General features: G+C 36.8%; 1 protein-coding gene across 8 annotated transcripts in view; it reads right to left on the bottom strand.

Moving 5' to 3' along the window:
- The window catches only part of Glce (glucuronic acid epimerase), a 93185-nt gene that overhangs the window by 64534 nt on the left and 12474 nt on the right, over positions 1-16177 (bottom strand). For 3 of the 8 annotated variants that reach the window (XM_021237005.2, XM_004855572.3, XM_013076231.3), the window contains exons 2-3: positions 7442-7521; positions 5862-5961 (exon numbers count right to left, since the gene is read on the bottom strand). The exons of 3 other annotated variants lie outside the window; for them this stretch is intronic. Coding sequence is in view for 1 of the 5 variants with exons in the window: in XM_004855572.3 (XP_004855629.2) it covers positions 5862-5872 (11 nt within the window). In the remaining 4 variants the exon portion in view is untranslated. The remainder of the gene's footprint in view (positions 1-5861; positions 5962-7441; positions 7522-16177) is intronic. 2 more of the 8 variants (XM_087199137.1, XM_013076232.3) reach the window with 1 other exon arrangement.

Raw genomic sequence — 16177 nt, 5'->3', positions numbered from 1 at the left:
CTTCCATGCCATGGCCCACCAATCATGCTCCTCAGTATTGATCTAAATGAGTCCCAAATTTGGGTTCTGATGATTACAGTAACTTTATTTACAATCGCCAAAACTTGGAAGCACTCAAGACCTCCTCCAGAAAAACTGTGGTCAACCAGGTAATGGAGATGGCTCAGTGTTAGAGAATATTGTGTCATGAGAATATGTGGAAAAGCCTTCAACGAGTACTATCAAGTCAAAGAGGTGAACCTGAAAAGCCACATTCTATATGATTCAAACTCTGTGATGTTGGGGCAAACCATGAAACAGTGAAAAGATCAGTGGCTGCAAGAAGTTGAGAGGAAGGAGGGGTTTGGGGGGTGTTAAACTATTCTGTACGATACTGTAACACTAGATACATGTCACTAGACATTTGCCAAAACCCAGAGAATGGACATCAAAAGTCACCCTAATGTCAACTATGGACTTCAGGTGAGAATGATGTGTCAATGTGTTCACTGACAAATAGATTACTCTGGTGCTGAATGTGCAGTCAGGGAGGCTGCGGGCAGGGGCAGGGGATATAAGGAAACTGTGTTTTCCCACGAACCTAAAACTGTTCCAATAAAGTCTACTTACATTTTTTTAAGTCAATGAAAACAGAAGCTGGTTTTCTGAGAAGGGCAAAACTGATATATAAGTAACCAGACTAAGCAGGAAAGTAGAAGAAAGATATACTATATGGTTTAGATCTAGAGGGACCCCCAAAGACTCCTGTGCTCAGAGGTGGGGTTTCGGGAAGGTGACTGGATTATGGAATGGTATAGATCGCTTCTCAGCCTTTTGGCTAAGATCAAGTGTGGAATGGTATAGATGACTTGCAGCTGGTAGGTGGGTCCCTGGAGGTGTGACCTAAAAGGGTGTATCTCACTCCCTAGATCTTCCCTTCTCTCTCTGCTTCCTGCCCACCACGATGCGGGCAGCCTTCCTCCACCGTGCCCTTCCTGCCTTGGAGCCAGCCAAGCATATGTACACACCGAGACCTCTGAAACTGTGAGCCAAAATAAATCTTTTTTCCTTTAGGTTGTGGGTTAGGGTATCCTGTCTCAACAATGGGAAAGTGAGTAAAACACACACATTACCAATATTACGGAAGAGAGATGAAATAATAGATAATAAAAAAGAAAATAAGGGGCAGGTATGGTGGCAAATGCCTGTAGTAACAGTACTCTGGGAGGTTGAGGCAGGAGGATCACTAAGTTCAAGCCAAGCCTAGGCAACATAGTAGACCCTGTCTCAAAATTAAAAGGGGCTGGGGATGCAGCTCAATGTGGGTTCAATCCCTAGTACAAGGGCTGGAGGGGCTTCTAACCCCCCAAAATGATATCAGTTTAAGAAATATGCATGCCTCATTTCACTAACAGTTAAACTATATTTAATACTCCTAATTTATTAACATATTCAGATCAACATGAACATTAACCTAGGATATATTAATTGGAATTTTTATTTTTTTGCCTTAAAAAAATTTATTTTGGTCCTGAGAATTGAACCCAGGGCCTTGTAGGCACTCTACCATACAAAAAATACTCAATAACTAAACAAATAAATGCATCTATCACACCCTGTAAGCAAAAATCACGATAGCTTACAATCTACTTCATGGCCAATTCCTTTAAAAAACAGCTTTAACCATAATCAAAACCAAAATAAAACAAGGTAAAACTCTGAAGTCAAAAATTTCTGGAAAATACTTAAGTGGCTACTAGAATACACTAACTAGAATTAAGCATTCAAATAGTGCTCCTATCATAAAATTTCTTTTATTCCTTAAGCATCTAACTCCAAAAAAAAAGCAGCTCACATTCTCTTTTTTTTTTTTTTTCACATTCTCTTTTAATAATATATCTTAGAGGGGCGGGGATTTGGCTCAGTGGTTCCGCTGCTTGTCTCCCAAGCTCAAGGACCAGAGTTTGTTTCCCGGTACCAAAAAATATATATATATATAATATACCTTAGATACTCAGAATTGAAACTAATTCTTTACTTTTTAGAATCAATATATTCAGTTAGGCTTGTTTCAGCCTTAAGTATCAAAAAGCCTAATTCGTTTAACTGCCTGTTCTTTGATTAGTATAATAATTAAGGCAATTTGAAATTGTGTGCTATTCTATATTTTGCAAGTTTTTTCACATCAGCTTATTTAACTCCAATAAAAAACAACTTGGTGGCAGGTAGGTAGTTCTCCCCAGCTTAAACAGAGGTAAAAGCAGGTCTGAAAGACAAAATGACTTGCCTTTGATCACACATAAACTGGAAAGCCGCAGAGCTAGAATTAATTAGAACCCTAATCATAACGCAGTTCACTTCTTACTTTACCACAGTGCTTCAGGCAACTTTTGACAAAAAGAAAGGAGATAGAAATCAAACCACTATGGCCTCTATATACATGGTAGGTAAGTCAATTATCTGCAGGTAAAAGTTAAAAATTATTGGTAACAAGGAGATACAAATTCAGATTTGTTCACTATCTCAAAACTTCTCACTACTCCAATAGTTTTTCTTTATTTTTCCAGGAAGGAATGCTTAATAATTGCTGACTGTATTGCTTTACATGACAGAAAGCTCTGCACATGGCAATTAAATGAACAAAATATGAGCAAGTATATTGTAACTCATTAAAACATGGATTAAAAAACTCCAGAGCAAGCCAGTGTGGTGGCATGGGCCTGTAATACCAGCGCCTCAGGAGGCTGAGGCAAGATCTGGCTAGCCTAGGCAAAACAGTAAGACCGTCTCAAACAAAAGTAAAAACCCACCGAGCACCCTAGTACAATCAAAGCAGACACTGCAGCAGTATTCATCTTGTCCAATATCCAAAACATAACTCTGAGGGGCAGCAACTTGGAGAACTGATGTAGCTTTAGGGTAGGCCTAGCATCACTGCCAGATCTTGATTTGGAAAGGAGGAGGGATCAGCCAGTGAGACATGAGAAGAGATTTACTTCTGGTTAAGCTTGTCCTTTCTGTTAGGAGGAAGCTAGACTTTTTCATCCTTATAGAACATATGGTTCCTTCCTGGCAACCATTATCCAATTACAAAGAGAATCCTGCCTTGGAAAAAAGCCAGCACTATGCGAAACAGAGTGGAACAATGAGAGAATCCGAGTCTTTGGTGTCTTCATTAAGGTACTGACTAATCAGGAAGCCTACTTCTCCTCTCAACTTCCAGTAATGTTCAGCTAATAAACTTCCTTATTGTGTAAGGCTGTTTGAATTGGGCTTTTTGATACTTAAGGCTGAAACAAGCCTAACTGAAACAGATGTTGAGATTAGATATCTACCTGGTGGATATAAAAGTTGCCTATAACCAAAATGCTCTCTTGGGTTTTTGAAAAAAAATTTAAGAACAGTTTACATTAGTAAATATTTAAATCTAACAATGCAAAGTAAGTGAAATAAATTATAGAACAAACTTTAGAAAAGAAATGGGCCAACTCTAAGCTTATTTATTTTTCTGATTTGGACATCCCTGAGAGACAGACCTAGAGAGAGGGGTGACTCAGAGGGAGGAGAGGCATCATTATTCTATACTACAGGCCCACAGCAACAACTGAAGTGAGGAAGTGGTTGAAGATCTCTAACAAAAATTATTAATGGTCCAGGATCAGCCCTGGGAAATAGTAAGGCATGGTCCACTAATCTCAGTCTTGGGACTGATATTTATTTTGGGGAAAATTTTGGGGTGCTCAAATGCAGAGAATGCTTATAAATTCTAAGTGATACTAAAAGGGATAAAGCCACAAAGACATCAGAGAGAGATGAACCCTAAATTCCAAACTGCCCTACAGTTTTTGCTATTCTCCGACACCAACCATTAGATTCTATGCCTCTTTTATGGCATTTGTCCTAACTACAACTTAGTTTTCCCTTCCCATCACTTCCCCCGAAGCTTCTTCATGTGCTATGCGTTTCTCTCCCAATTCCTCATACTACAGTGACTGGATGCTGGGAAGGCTTCCTCCTTGCTCCTCCTGACCTAGCCCAGACCATTCTTCCTCCCTCTTCCCTAAAAACCCCATGACGGAATCTACTGTCATCGGACCATAGCCACTCACCTCCTCCACTACAGTTATCAAACTCTCCACTTCATCTCTTGAAGATTTTAGTTGCATGCTCATTACAGCATCTCCAACATTATTGCTGTCATGATGCTTGGAAATCTCAGCATGACAGAGTCTGCCCAAATCCCTGCTCATCATCTCCTCGATAACCTCTCTTCCAGCGAGCCCACCCCAACCCTCACTCTCATGGTCAAACCTTAGACCTTCTTAATTTTAACAAATACAACTCCTTCAAAATGTATTTTCAAGCATCACACTCTTGACTAACAGCTATTCCTAACTCCAACACTCCTCTGACTCAAAAGATCTACACCCCTCAAATCTCACCACCCTTTCACTTCCCTTCATTTTCTCACGTCTTCCTTAATCCCTTTCCCACCCAAATTAAATCCATGTTCAATCCGTCTAATCACTCCCACCTCTTGCACAAACTCTTAACTACTTGTCTTCTTTCAGACTTTGGCAATCTTGCTTGGCTAAACTGGTACTGATCTAATTTTCTGCCTATTCCATGTTAGCACCTCCACAGCTGAACACGGCTGCAGGGACACAGAAACATCTACTGTCTGATAACCGAGTTCTCCTTAAACCCAAGACCAGGAACCTTGAATGAGTCCTCACTGACGCTTAACAATGTTCTTTACCTGGTTCATTCACTCTGCCACTCTCATACATGACTATTCCATACTTTTCCCTCCTTAATCTTCTGTCACCTTCCCTCCTGTTCTTGTTTTCTCCTGCTGACCTTGTTTCCTATCTTACTGGGAAAAGAGAACCAACACAAACTTCCACAGCTCTCAGAAACACATCTACTAACTACAGCTGTGGCCAAATATTCAGATCTTTCTTTCATCATCAGTATGAGCCATTTCTGCTACACACAAAGCTCAGTCTTCTACTTGTCCCCTCAATCTCCATTAACCCACCACCTTCTTACCACCGAATTTTCCATTTTCTCAGTCTCTTACAAATATCAATTTTCCCATCTAAAAAACCAAAACCAAAGTCTTTCCCTTTTTTTGGTACCAGGGATCAAATTCAGGACCTTGTACTTGCAAAGCAGGCGCAGTGCCACTGAGCTAAACCCCCGGCCCAACCAGTTTTTCTTGAACATCTCCTGCATGCTACTGACCTGTTTCTCTTCTTCCTTCTTTAGCAAAATTCCTCAGAATGATTCTTTCTGCCTATTTCCAACTTCCCTTTCACTTTCTCTTGAATCCATTCAATCAGACATTTCCTTCAGCATTCCATCAACCTGGTCTTGTCGCAATCCCTAATGAACTGCAGCTTGCTAAATACAGCGATCAATTACCAGTCCACTTCTTATTTTAACTATTAGCATTTGACAGAGGTTCACTACTCCCTCTTGAAACACTTTCTTTGGCCTCTAAGACATCTTAAATCTTTGAAATCCTTAAATACCATCTATACATAATTCCCAAACTTAAATCTCTAGCCCGTTCCTTTTCTTTGAACTCTAAATTCAGACATTTAGAAGTCTTTTCAATTAGACACCTAGTATTTATCTCAAAGTCACTTTATCAAAACTTCTCTCTTCTAAAATCTTTTCCTTCAGTTCTACTCATTGTAGCAAATGGGTAACTCTATCCTTCTCCGTACTAAGGCCAAAAATTCTGCAGCATACTTAAGCTTTCTCTTTCCCTCACTCTCTCTGCCCTCTTCTTTCTCGCCCTCTGTCAACAAATTCTGTGGGCCTTCCAAAGACCAGTTAGTTAGTTACTACTTCTACTTGGCTGAAATCCTCACCTCTCTCTCATCTGGATTACAGCAACAGCCTCCTGGGTGGCTCCCTGCTTCTGCCCTTGTTCTCTTTCAGTCTTTTCTCCACACAGTTGCCAGAATTAATCTGTAAAAGTAAGTCCAATCACATAACTCATTCAATGTCTTTCTGTATCACATAACATTTAGCCCAAATGCCAAGGTCCTTAAAATGACCTCTGTAACAGCCTGCTCAACCTAACTAGCTCCCCCATCACCACTATTATCTTCCCGACTTCCTCCTCCATTACTCTGTCCTTTACTCCACTCCAGTGACAAGGCTGTTCAAAGGTAACTGCTTCAGGTCAGCTCCAGCCCCAGGGTTTTGGCATCTGTGAATCCCTGGGCCTATGATGCTTTGTATTCGTCTGCATATCTCACTTACTTACTGTTTTCATGTTATTTAAAAGTCCATTTTCTCATTGAATTTTGCCTCGCTATCCTTTAAAGAAGTGCAACTCTTCCTATACCTACCCTGCTTTATATTTCCTCTTTTATTACTTATCATTGAGCATGCTGTATATTTACTTACCTTTTTCAACATCCTACATAAATTTTTTGGGGTACTGGGGATCAAACTCAGGACCTTGAGCTTGTGAGGCAGGCGGCGGAACCACTAAACTAAATCCCCAGCGTCCTACCTAAAATTTAAGTTTTATGAGGATAGGGATTTTTGTTTGTCTCTTGTGTTCGCTTACATATTTCCAAAGCCTAGAGCAGTGACTGGCAGAAAACGCTCATACAAATGCTTGATAAATAAATGAAGTCATAGACCCCCTTCAAAGATGATATAAAATTAATTTTTCACAGAATCAAGATTATATCAGAAGGGACCACTGAAAATTGTCAATTTTATTTCTATTTAGTGATTATTAATGCAGGATCAGAGTTAGAGCTAATAACTACACTAATGTTCTTCCTACAAAGACTTTTCTGATGCTTCCTTTCTAATAGTTGATCACTTGGAATTTTCCAAGTAGTAAATTCATTCTGATATTCTGGCACCTGCCTCATGCCATGGTTTGGACATGTCCCCTAAAGTTTGTAAGTGTTAGAAACCTAACCACCAACACAACAGTGGTAGGAGGTGAGATCTTTAAATAGTGATTTACAGTGAACCCTTAAGTTATGAGCAGCCTGACATACAAACAAGTTGGGTTACAACTGGAATTTTAGTTTTAACTTATGAACAAAGTCTTGAGTTACAACCCAAATACCAGCCACTTGTGCTTCCAGATGGTCTCCGATACCGATTTAACCCTTAAAGAGTTCTGGAAGGAACACTACAACATCCTTTCCTGTGTGCGGTTAATTGAGAAATCCTGGGCCAATGTCTTTCTAAGGACACTGAGATGTGCCTGTATACAGGAGAGACTTTGAAGGCTGTGTAGAGGAACCTGAGCCTTCAACTGACCAACCTGAGTTATAACCAGCCCTTGAGAACGAACTGAGTTCCTAAGTCAAGGGTCCACTGTATCTTCAAGTGGTTATTAACTAATGCCTTGACTGCTGGAGTGGGTCCTTGATAAAAATGAAGGGTTTGCCCTCCCCTGCCCGTGTGCTCTTACCCTTCCACTGTGGCATGACGCAGTAGGAAGGACCTTGCCAAGGGCAGGTTCTTCAGCTTTGGCCTTCCCAAACTCCAGAGCTGAAAGAAATAAATATCCATTCCTTACAAACTACTCAGTCTCCTATATTCTTTAATAGCAACATAAAATGGACACAACGCAAAATGCTCTTTGTAGAGGACTGTTTATGTATCTCTATTATCTCCTCTAAGACGACATGCTTTGTAGGCCAGGGGTTAGGCTGCCAAGGGTTAGAGGGATGGCTCTGAATATAAAGGGACAGTAGAGATGTTTGTGGTGACAGAACTGTTTTGTAGTATCTTTTTAAAAAATGTATTTATTTTTATTAGTACATATTTGCTATACATAATGATCACATTCATCATAGGGAATTTGTACCTGTATATATGTCTTAGCTCTTTTTTTCCTATTCCCCTCCCCTTCCTTCAACTATTCTTCCCCTCCCCATTTACAAAAGCTTTGTTTCTATTTTGTTCCCTTTCATTCTTTTTTTAAAAATCCCTTTTCCCTTCCTTCTCTTCCACCTTCCCCTCCCTTGTTCTCCTTCCCACTTAAACATGTTCTTCCGGACTTCCCAGCATTATTTTGCTTGTTATTTACCCTTCAGATTTCTCACACAAGAAACAATATGATATTTAAAGTTGCGTGTCTGATTTATTTCACTTAACAGTTCTGTAGTATCTTAATCATGACTACACAAATCTATGTATTTTGATAAAATTGCAAAGAGTTATACACATAAACAGTGAGTATATGTAAAAGTAGTAAAATATGAATAAGGTCTGAGGGTTGTGCCAAGGCCATTTCACGGTTTTGATGCTGTACTAGTTATGTACAATGTCACCACTGGGAGGAAATAGACTAAGGGTATGTGTGACCTCTCTGGATTAAATCTGTAGCTTTCTAAGACTCTCTAATTACTCAAAATTGAAAATTCTCAGTAATACATTCTACACACACATGCATGTGTGCGCGCATGCACATATGCACCCCCCAGAAGCAATGTAAAGTGTACACACCAAACAAGATCTGACTTCAATCCCTCACTCCTTTTTCTCAATCCCTCTCCAGAAGCAGCTACTATTCCTTTTCCTGTATACCCTTCCATACATACTGAAGCATCAATGCTTGTTAGTGTGCGCATATGTGTATTTACACCACATATACAAAACTTACTTTTCTACAGTAATTTCAGCATACCATAAACACTTCTGTGACTTTTTTTCCCCACTCAATAACGTGTTTGAGAGATGAGCTCATGCGTCAGTGCTCTTTTTTTCTGTTTATACAACTGTGTGATATCCCACCGTGAGGCTGTAGTATCATTTACTTAACCAGACTTATATGAAGAGTTATTTAGGGCTTTTGGTAATATAATTAGCAAAGATAAATTCCTTCAGATGAATGAATCAATAGTATGAAGAGTTATCACTTTAATAAGTTAATGTCCTCCAAAGAAATTGTACAAATTTATTCCTCTACCTATAGTACAGAGGAGTGATTCTACAAGTCCTTGCTATTATTATTATTGAACTTTTAAATCTTTATCAATCTGACAAGTGAAAAATGCTGTTTTGTTTAAATTTGCATTTGGATAATGATAAAAACTAACATTCACAGACCACAGTAAAACTATGTGTCAGGTACTGTTCTGAGAATTTCACATATATTAACTCAACTAATTCTCATAACCATCATTTGAGGTGGGTGTAATTATTCCAATTTTACTGATGAGAAAATTGAAGCACTGAGCAGTTAATTAACTTGATATGTACGATCACATTTATGTGTGAGAAAATATATGAACCCAAGCAGTCTGGATCTAGAAGTCTAAACTTTAAACAATATGTTATATTTTTTATTTAGCTTTCCAGGAACCTTATGTTTAAGGTCATTTGTATTTCTTTGAGTATGAGCTGCACCCTTATGTCTTCTGCCCAGTTTTCTGCTGGGTTTTAGATGTTAGTCCTATTGATTTATAAGGTTTGTTTGTGTATTAGGAAATCTGGCCCTTTATAGTGAATATGTAACTCCCCTCAAAAGTTAAAACATACACTTACCATATGATCTAACCATTCTACTAAGTACCTAAGAGAAATACAAACATGTCTATACCAGGCTTATACACTAATGTTTACAGCAACTTTATTTGTAAATAAAATTGCAAATAACTTAAATGGTCACTGACAAATGAACAATTAATAGATTTTCATATAACCTGATAATGGAATACTACTACTCACCAACTAAAAAGGAATGAATTATTGACACATACAGAAAAGAATCTCATTCATAGAAAATGCAAAGCAATCCACAGTGAGAAAAAGCAGATCAGTAGTTCCTCTGAGGAGGCTGGATATGAGCATGTGAAAGAGCATGAGAAAAGATTACAAAGGGTCAAGAAGTAGCTTCTAGAGATTGATAGATGTGTTTACTATCTTGAATGGTTTCAGAGATACTGTGTTAAAATTCATTAAATTGTATACTTCAAATATGTGCAGTTTACATTTTAATTGTACCTCAATGAAGCTGTTTTTAAAAAATAGATTCATAATATATTGTGCTATTATTTTAGAAATATCAGTGGTGCTTCCTGTTTGACTTTGTCATAAGGAACACAAGCAAGTGTGAAATAATGAGTTATCCTGGAAACAGTTTCTACTTCTCTTTCAATGTTAAAGTTCAACTTGACCAATGAGTGTCCTGATTCTAAGCTGTCTCAGAAACCAATCAGAACAACTTTCCATTTGTGACAGGACATTGCACAACCAAGATAAAACCAAGATGTAGATTTAAAGAAGAGACTCACAGACTACAAACATCAACCATTACTCAATTTTCAAATTCTTGGGTACACTGAAACGGTTTCAGTCATTCATTCATTTACTTACTAAGATACATCTGACCTCTGCTATGTAGCAAGCACTGGTAAGTGCTGAGAATAAACAGTGAGCAGCAGAATTTTGTGAAAACAAAGACAATTTAAGTGTCTATCCTCAATGTACTGACTGTGTAAGTAATAATTGTGTACTTAAAATTATAAAACATGTTATTTTTCATTTGTATTCTAAGCTGCAGTGCCACCTGTGTCTGAAAAAAATAATCCCTTGAAAACTATTGGCCCACACTAGTACTTAACTCCCTTTCACTGTACTACCATACATAGTAATGCAAATGGCATCAAGCTCCATTCCACAGTGACTTTGAATTGTCCAGTTTCCATTTGTACAATTATTTGAGAGCTATAGCATTAGTATATAATGGATATTCAGCTTCTAAATGAACAAATGAACATAGCATTACATGACTTAGTGCAATGCAAGACTTCCTAGCCAGCACATCCACTTCTGAGTCATCATCTGATGTTTTTCTACTCAAGGGTTCTAAGGTTATGTTCAGTAAATTCACACATTTCCTGATTATCTTCAGAAATTTTATTTTTTAAAATAAGTAAAATACTAACAGGAAAGTAGCAATTTACATTGTGGAGAGGTCCCCGCATGAAGTAATGAAAGCCTATCATCATAATGGAAGTCACAGTTCCACTGAAAAATGCAAAAAGATGTGATATGGATGGACTACTTCCCCTGAGTGAAAGCCAATCAAAACACAAGATGACAATGCTGGCTTGATTCTAAAGCATACTAAGACCAGATCACCTACTGGCTATGACAAAGATTTCATATGGAGAATATTACCAAGTAAAAAATATACCACTGGTGAAATACATTTATGGTATGTAGCTTCTAATTTTACTTTATTTCTCATGAGAAATTTCATTTTGAAATAACACTTTAAAAGTGCCATGCTTTGAAGGCCAGTTACAAAGAAATTGGCATATGTAGAAAAACCAAGGAAGATCCAAAATTTGACGATGGTAGTAAAAATGTTAGGGTGAATAAAAATTGTTTCTCTTCTTATTTTTCAGTGTTTAGATGGATATATTACTATTATAAATTATAAAATTTATAATTACAATTGTAGATTTATAATATATTGGATAAAAATAAATGTAAAGATACACAAGAAATTAAAAATATGGAAGTTTTATATAGACTTTTTTTTACACCACTGTTTTGATACTAAAATTCAATCACTGAATCTCTTATTTTTTCTTTTTTTGGGGGTAGTGCTTCATCTACTTTTAATTTCATTAAATAGTTTTCAAGTCCCAGTGAAGGAGTACTCCAAGGGCTCCTAATCTTCTTGGTTTATTTTTTTTTTAAAGAAAACACTTACATATTACATATTATAAAGTAATTAGTAAGCATGTTAGATAGAGGAACCTAAGGTGACTCTAGGGCACAGACAGGGAAATCCTAAAGATGGGACTTTACATGGGTTTAAAGAAAGGGATTTTTTTTTTTTTGGTACCGGGGATCGAACCGGGGATCTTGTGCTTGAGAGGCAGACGTCTAAACCACTGAGTAAATCACCGGCCAAGATAGGGATTTTTAAAAGCCTCAGGTTTGTTAAAGGGACAGGGAATAAAACAGCTTATTGTTTCACTTTGGATTTTAAAAAACTGAATCATTTAGCTGTTAATAACCTTTGATTTCATTTTTGACCCTAACATGCAGAAATGCAGAAGAGATAAAATGTGTTTGAACTTAATACTTATACCACATTTCAAAAAATGAACTTCAAAGTTTGTGACATTTCTAAAAGACTGAAATCTTGTTTCCTTTTGAATTGTAAATACACTTTTTTATTATTTCATACTTAATTTCAGAAGTTGACAAAGCATCATTTTCCCTATGAATATCTGATACTAACTGTTTTCTTTTCTTTTCTTTTTTTTTTTTTGGTACTGGGGATTGAACTCAGGCCCTTGTCCTTGCGCAGCAGGCGGCGAAACCACTGAGCTAAATCCCAGGCTATCTGATACTATCTGAAGCTGTAAAGTGTTAAGAAGAACTGAGAATAAGTGCCCAAGAGCAAGTCTGCCAACTGGAATGATAACTAATGTGAGATTTTTAAAAGGGTGGAGTTGGAAAAGTTCTTAGATGACAGTTTGGTTAAACCCTACTCCATATATGCCTTAATGCTTCGAGAGGACAATTTCCACTTTCACTGGAGTTGTTAGAAAGGCTTTTTTCATTACAAGCCAATACTTCCCCTTCCTCTAACATTCCTTCACTGTACCTAGTTTCAGCCCCTGGGAAGCAAGATATGTTTAGTCCTACTTCTATGCACCCTTCCTTCAGGTTTTTCACAGAAGCACAGACTTCAGTCAGGAAGTACATTAAGGATCATCCAACTACCCCGTTTGAAAAGGACTAGCATATACCCCATTAAAGTCTTCTTTCTTCCAGGCTGAACAACGTGAAATGTTTCGACTACTTTGCAAGTATCTGTTTCAAGAAGCTGCTTCATTCTGATTACTCTCCTCTGAATACATTATTTATCAATGTCCTCCTTAAAAATGTGGAAAACAGAATAAAAAATACTAAGATATAGAGTGAAAAAGAACAATGTACTGTGGCTTGGACAACATGCTTCAAAATAATGCAGATTAAGTAGGTTTTAGCTTTGGGGGAAGTTAACCCACTGACACACCAACTTCAAATAAGAAGCCTACCCAGGCAAGCAGACACGACCTCTGCTTAAAAAAACAAAAATAAAAATAAATGTCTACTGCTGTTAGCTCTCCAAGTTTCCCACCCTGCATCTGTGCAGACTTTTAAAAATAATCTTCAATTACAGGGCTTTGTTTGTTCCTATCAATTATCTAGACATCAAATATAAAACATTTACAACAAACATATTCTTAAATATAGCCTGCCATTCTAATAATTTAAAAGAAAGGGATAAGGGTAGGTAAGGATCCCAACTCCGTATTTACACTAGCACACCTACAATTTGAGGAAGAACCGATAGAAATCTTAAATGGTACACAGAGAAAGCATCTTCAGGTACACAACTAAGAATGTACTGCAGTTTAATTTTAACATCAGCCCATTAGCAAAGCTTCAGATATGGACTTTTAGTTAGTTATCAAGCCACCTACCTATGTAATTTTTTAGGCAATATTTCTCTATCTTATCTATAAGGATAGCATAAAGAGTTCTCAATTGCTATGTGTATAACCTTGAGGGCTCTTTTCGTCATCAAAAATCCAATAAATATAACCATAATTGTAGATATACTATGGCCAGAGTATTTCCTGATGTTATCTACCAGTTTACTTACCCTGTAAGAAAAGAAGTGGGGCTAGTGTCCTGACCTGTTCTTTGTGAACTTGTGCCAACTCATATTGATTGGTGCCTTCTTTTGCAAATATAACAACATATATGTTCAATAATTTGAGAACTTGTTCAAAGAACGACACTAAGTTTACCTATTATTGTTACCTGCAATCTTTACTTATTCTCCAACTTTGCACATAAACTTCAATACCTAATGTTCTTTATACATAGTAGCCATGCAAAAAAAAGAAAGGTTTTAATTCCTTTTTTAATTTTTTATTTATTTTTTTGTTTATTTGATTTTGGTACCAGGGATAGAACTTGGGACCTTGCACTTGCACGGCAGGCACCGGAACCACTGAGCTAAATCCCTGGCCCTAATTCTTTTTCTTAAAAAAAAAAATCAGAATGATTTCCTAGTTTCAATAAATGTAATGATTATATAAGACATGAACATTGAGGAAAGCTAAGTGACGGGTATATGCTACTTGGGACTTCTCTGTACTAGTCTACAATTCTCCTATAAATACATAATGATTTTTTTAAAATCAAGATGGTTTCGTTCCACCTCTGACAAATTCTTTCCTAACCCTTCCTCCTCCAAGATATCATCAACCACTATTAAGTATAAATTCTTTCAGCAGCCCAACAGCCTTCTAATTAGTCTTGAATGGAGACCTGAATTAAAGTCAATAGGCCCCCTTATAATATTCCTCCTTATTTGGGTCACATAACCAGTTAGCTTTGGTAAACACCAGTCCCCCCTAAATCTTATTTTTGGAAATAATGGTTTTTTTAAAAAAAATCTATCCCAAAAGCAAATATATTTTCTCTAACCCATTAAAAACTCTGTAGAAACCAATTAAAATCTCTGGCTGTTATTGCTCAAACTATTTATTCAGCAGTCACATTCAAGTCAAGCTCAAAGAGGATCTTTAATGTACGACACAAATTACTACTATTAGCATGAAAATCTTTAAAATACATACACTGTAAAATATGTTTATATCTAGGCTGATTAGTTTTTAAATTAGGCAAATACGAGTTTAGGAAAATGATGAATTTTATTTGCAATTCTTCAAGCTCAAACTTACACTGTTAAGCAACAAAATCATGAGAATTCTGCTAAAATTCTGTCAAACAAAGAAATACTAAAATGCCTAAGAATACAGTATCTTGCTTCTAAATACTTTCATAGCTTTTATACTTTAAAGAATTTCTTTCGGGTATCAACTGTCTAATTTTCAAAAACTTGACTTTGCTTTTTAGAACATTACTACAGAATCAGTACTATAAACAGAAGTGCTATTGTCAAAGAACTGATCCGATAATAAAAAGAGCTAAGACCACTTGTCTTATAGAAAATTACTGCCAAATGCTGCCAGATCCTGTTTTCCTTCCTCTGGGCCAGTAGCCAGACACTAACCATTTTCAGAATCTTTCTAATTTTTAGTACACAGTATAGTACATGACACCACATCTAAACCAGACAGTATCTTAATGAATGTTCTCCACAGTGCATCTACTGTTCTGGCATATGTATACACACTCACACACACACACACACACAATTACATATACACAAATTTACACACATGCATACATGACAGCCAGCCCTCCATTATCATTCACATTTCTGGATTCAACTAAGGGAGGACTGAATATATTTGGGGAAAAAAGACTTATTCCTGTACTGAACAGGTAGACTTTTTTCTAATTATTATTCCCTAAACAATAGAGTATAACAACTATTTACTTAGCTTTTAGTTGTATTACATATTATAAGTAATACTAAAGCATTTAGGAGGATGTGCATCAGTTAAATACTATACCATTTTCTATTAGGGACTTGGGCATTCGTACAGTTTGGATCTGTGGAAGGTCCAGAAGTAATCTATTATATATACAAGTATACATATGATCTATAATGTCATTAGAAGTAAACATAAGAAACTGATAACAGTGGTTAATCTAGGACAACTGTTTAGGTCTTTGAGTTTTGAATGTTTTTGTAATAACTATTCAAAAATATATCTATTAAAAGGCAAAACTACAATAATACAATATTAATTCTAGTTAAAATATCTTCTATCTTATGACACAATCCATGAAATGTTCTTTTAAGAATTTCTTTATAAATATTTTAACATGATTGCTTATAAAACAATACATAAGATGGGCACAGTGACATCTATAATCCCAGCAACTCAGGAGTTCAAGGCAGGAGGATCACAAATTCAAGGCCACCTGGGGCAACTTAGTAGGACCCTGTCTCAAAATCAAATAAATAGGGCTGCAGATGCAGCTCAGTGCTAGAAAGTACTTGCCTAGTAGGCACAAGACCCTGGGTTCAATGTTCAGTGGTGCAATTAAATAAAACACTTCACAATGCCTGTCTTCATTTATAATCAAGAAAATACAAATTAAAGAATGACCTTCGGCTTATTAAATGAAAAAAGGTTTTTTGGTTTTTTTTTTTTTGGTACCGGGGATCGAACTTGGGTCCTGTGCTTGCAAGGCAGGCGGC

The sequence above is a fragment of the Heterocephalus glaber genome, unplaced genomic scaffold (genome assembly GCF_053883595.1).
Source record: "Heterocephalus glaber isolate CG9 unplaced genomic scaffold, H.glaber_assembly_v1.0 deba00001689, whole genome shotgun sequence".
Lineage (NCBI taxonomy): Eukaryota > Metazoa > Chordata > Mammalia > Rodentia > Bathyergidae > Heterocephalus > Heterocephalus glaber.
Note: the sequence above shows the minus strand (reverse complement) of the source record. Positions and strands in the feature narration are given on the sequence as shown.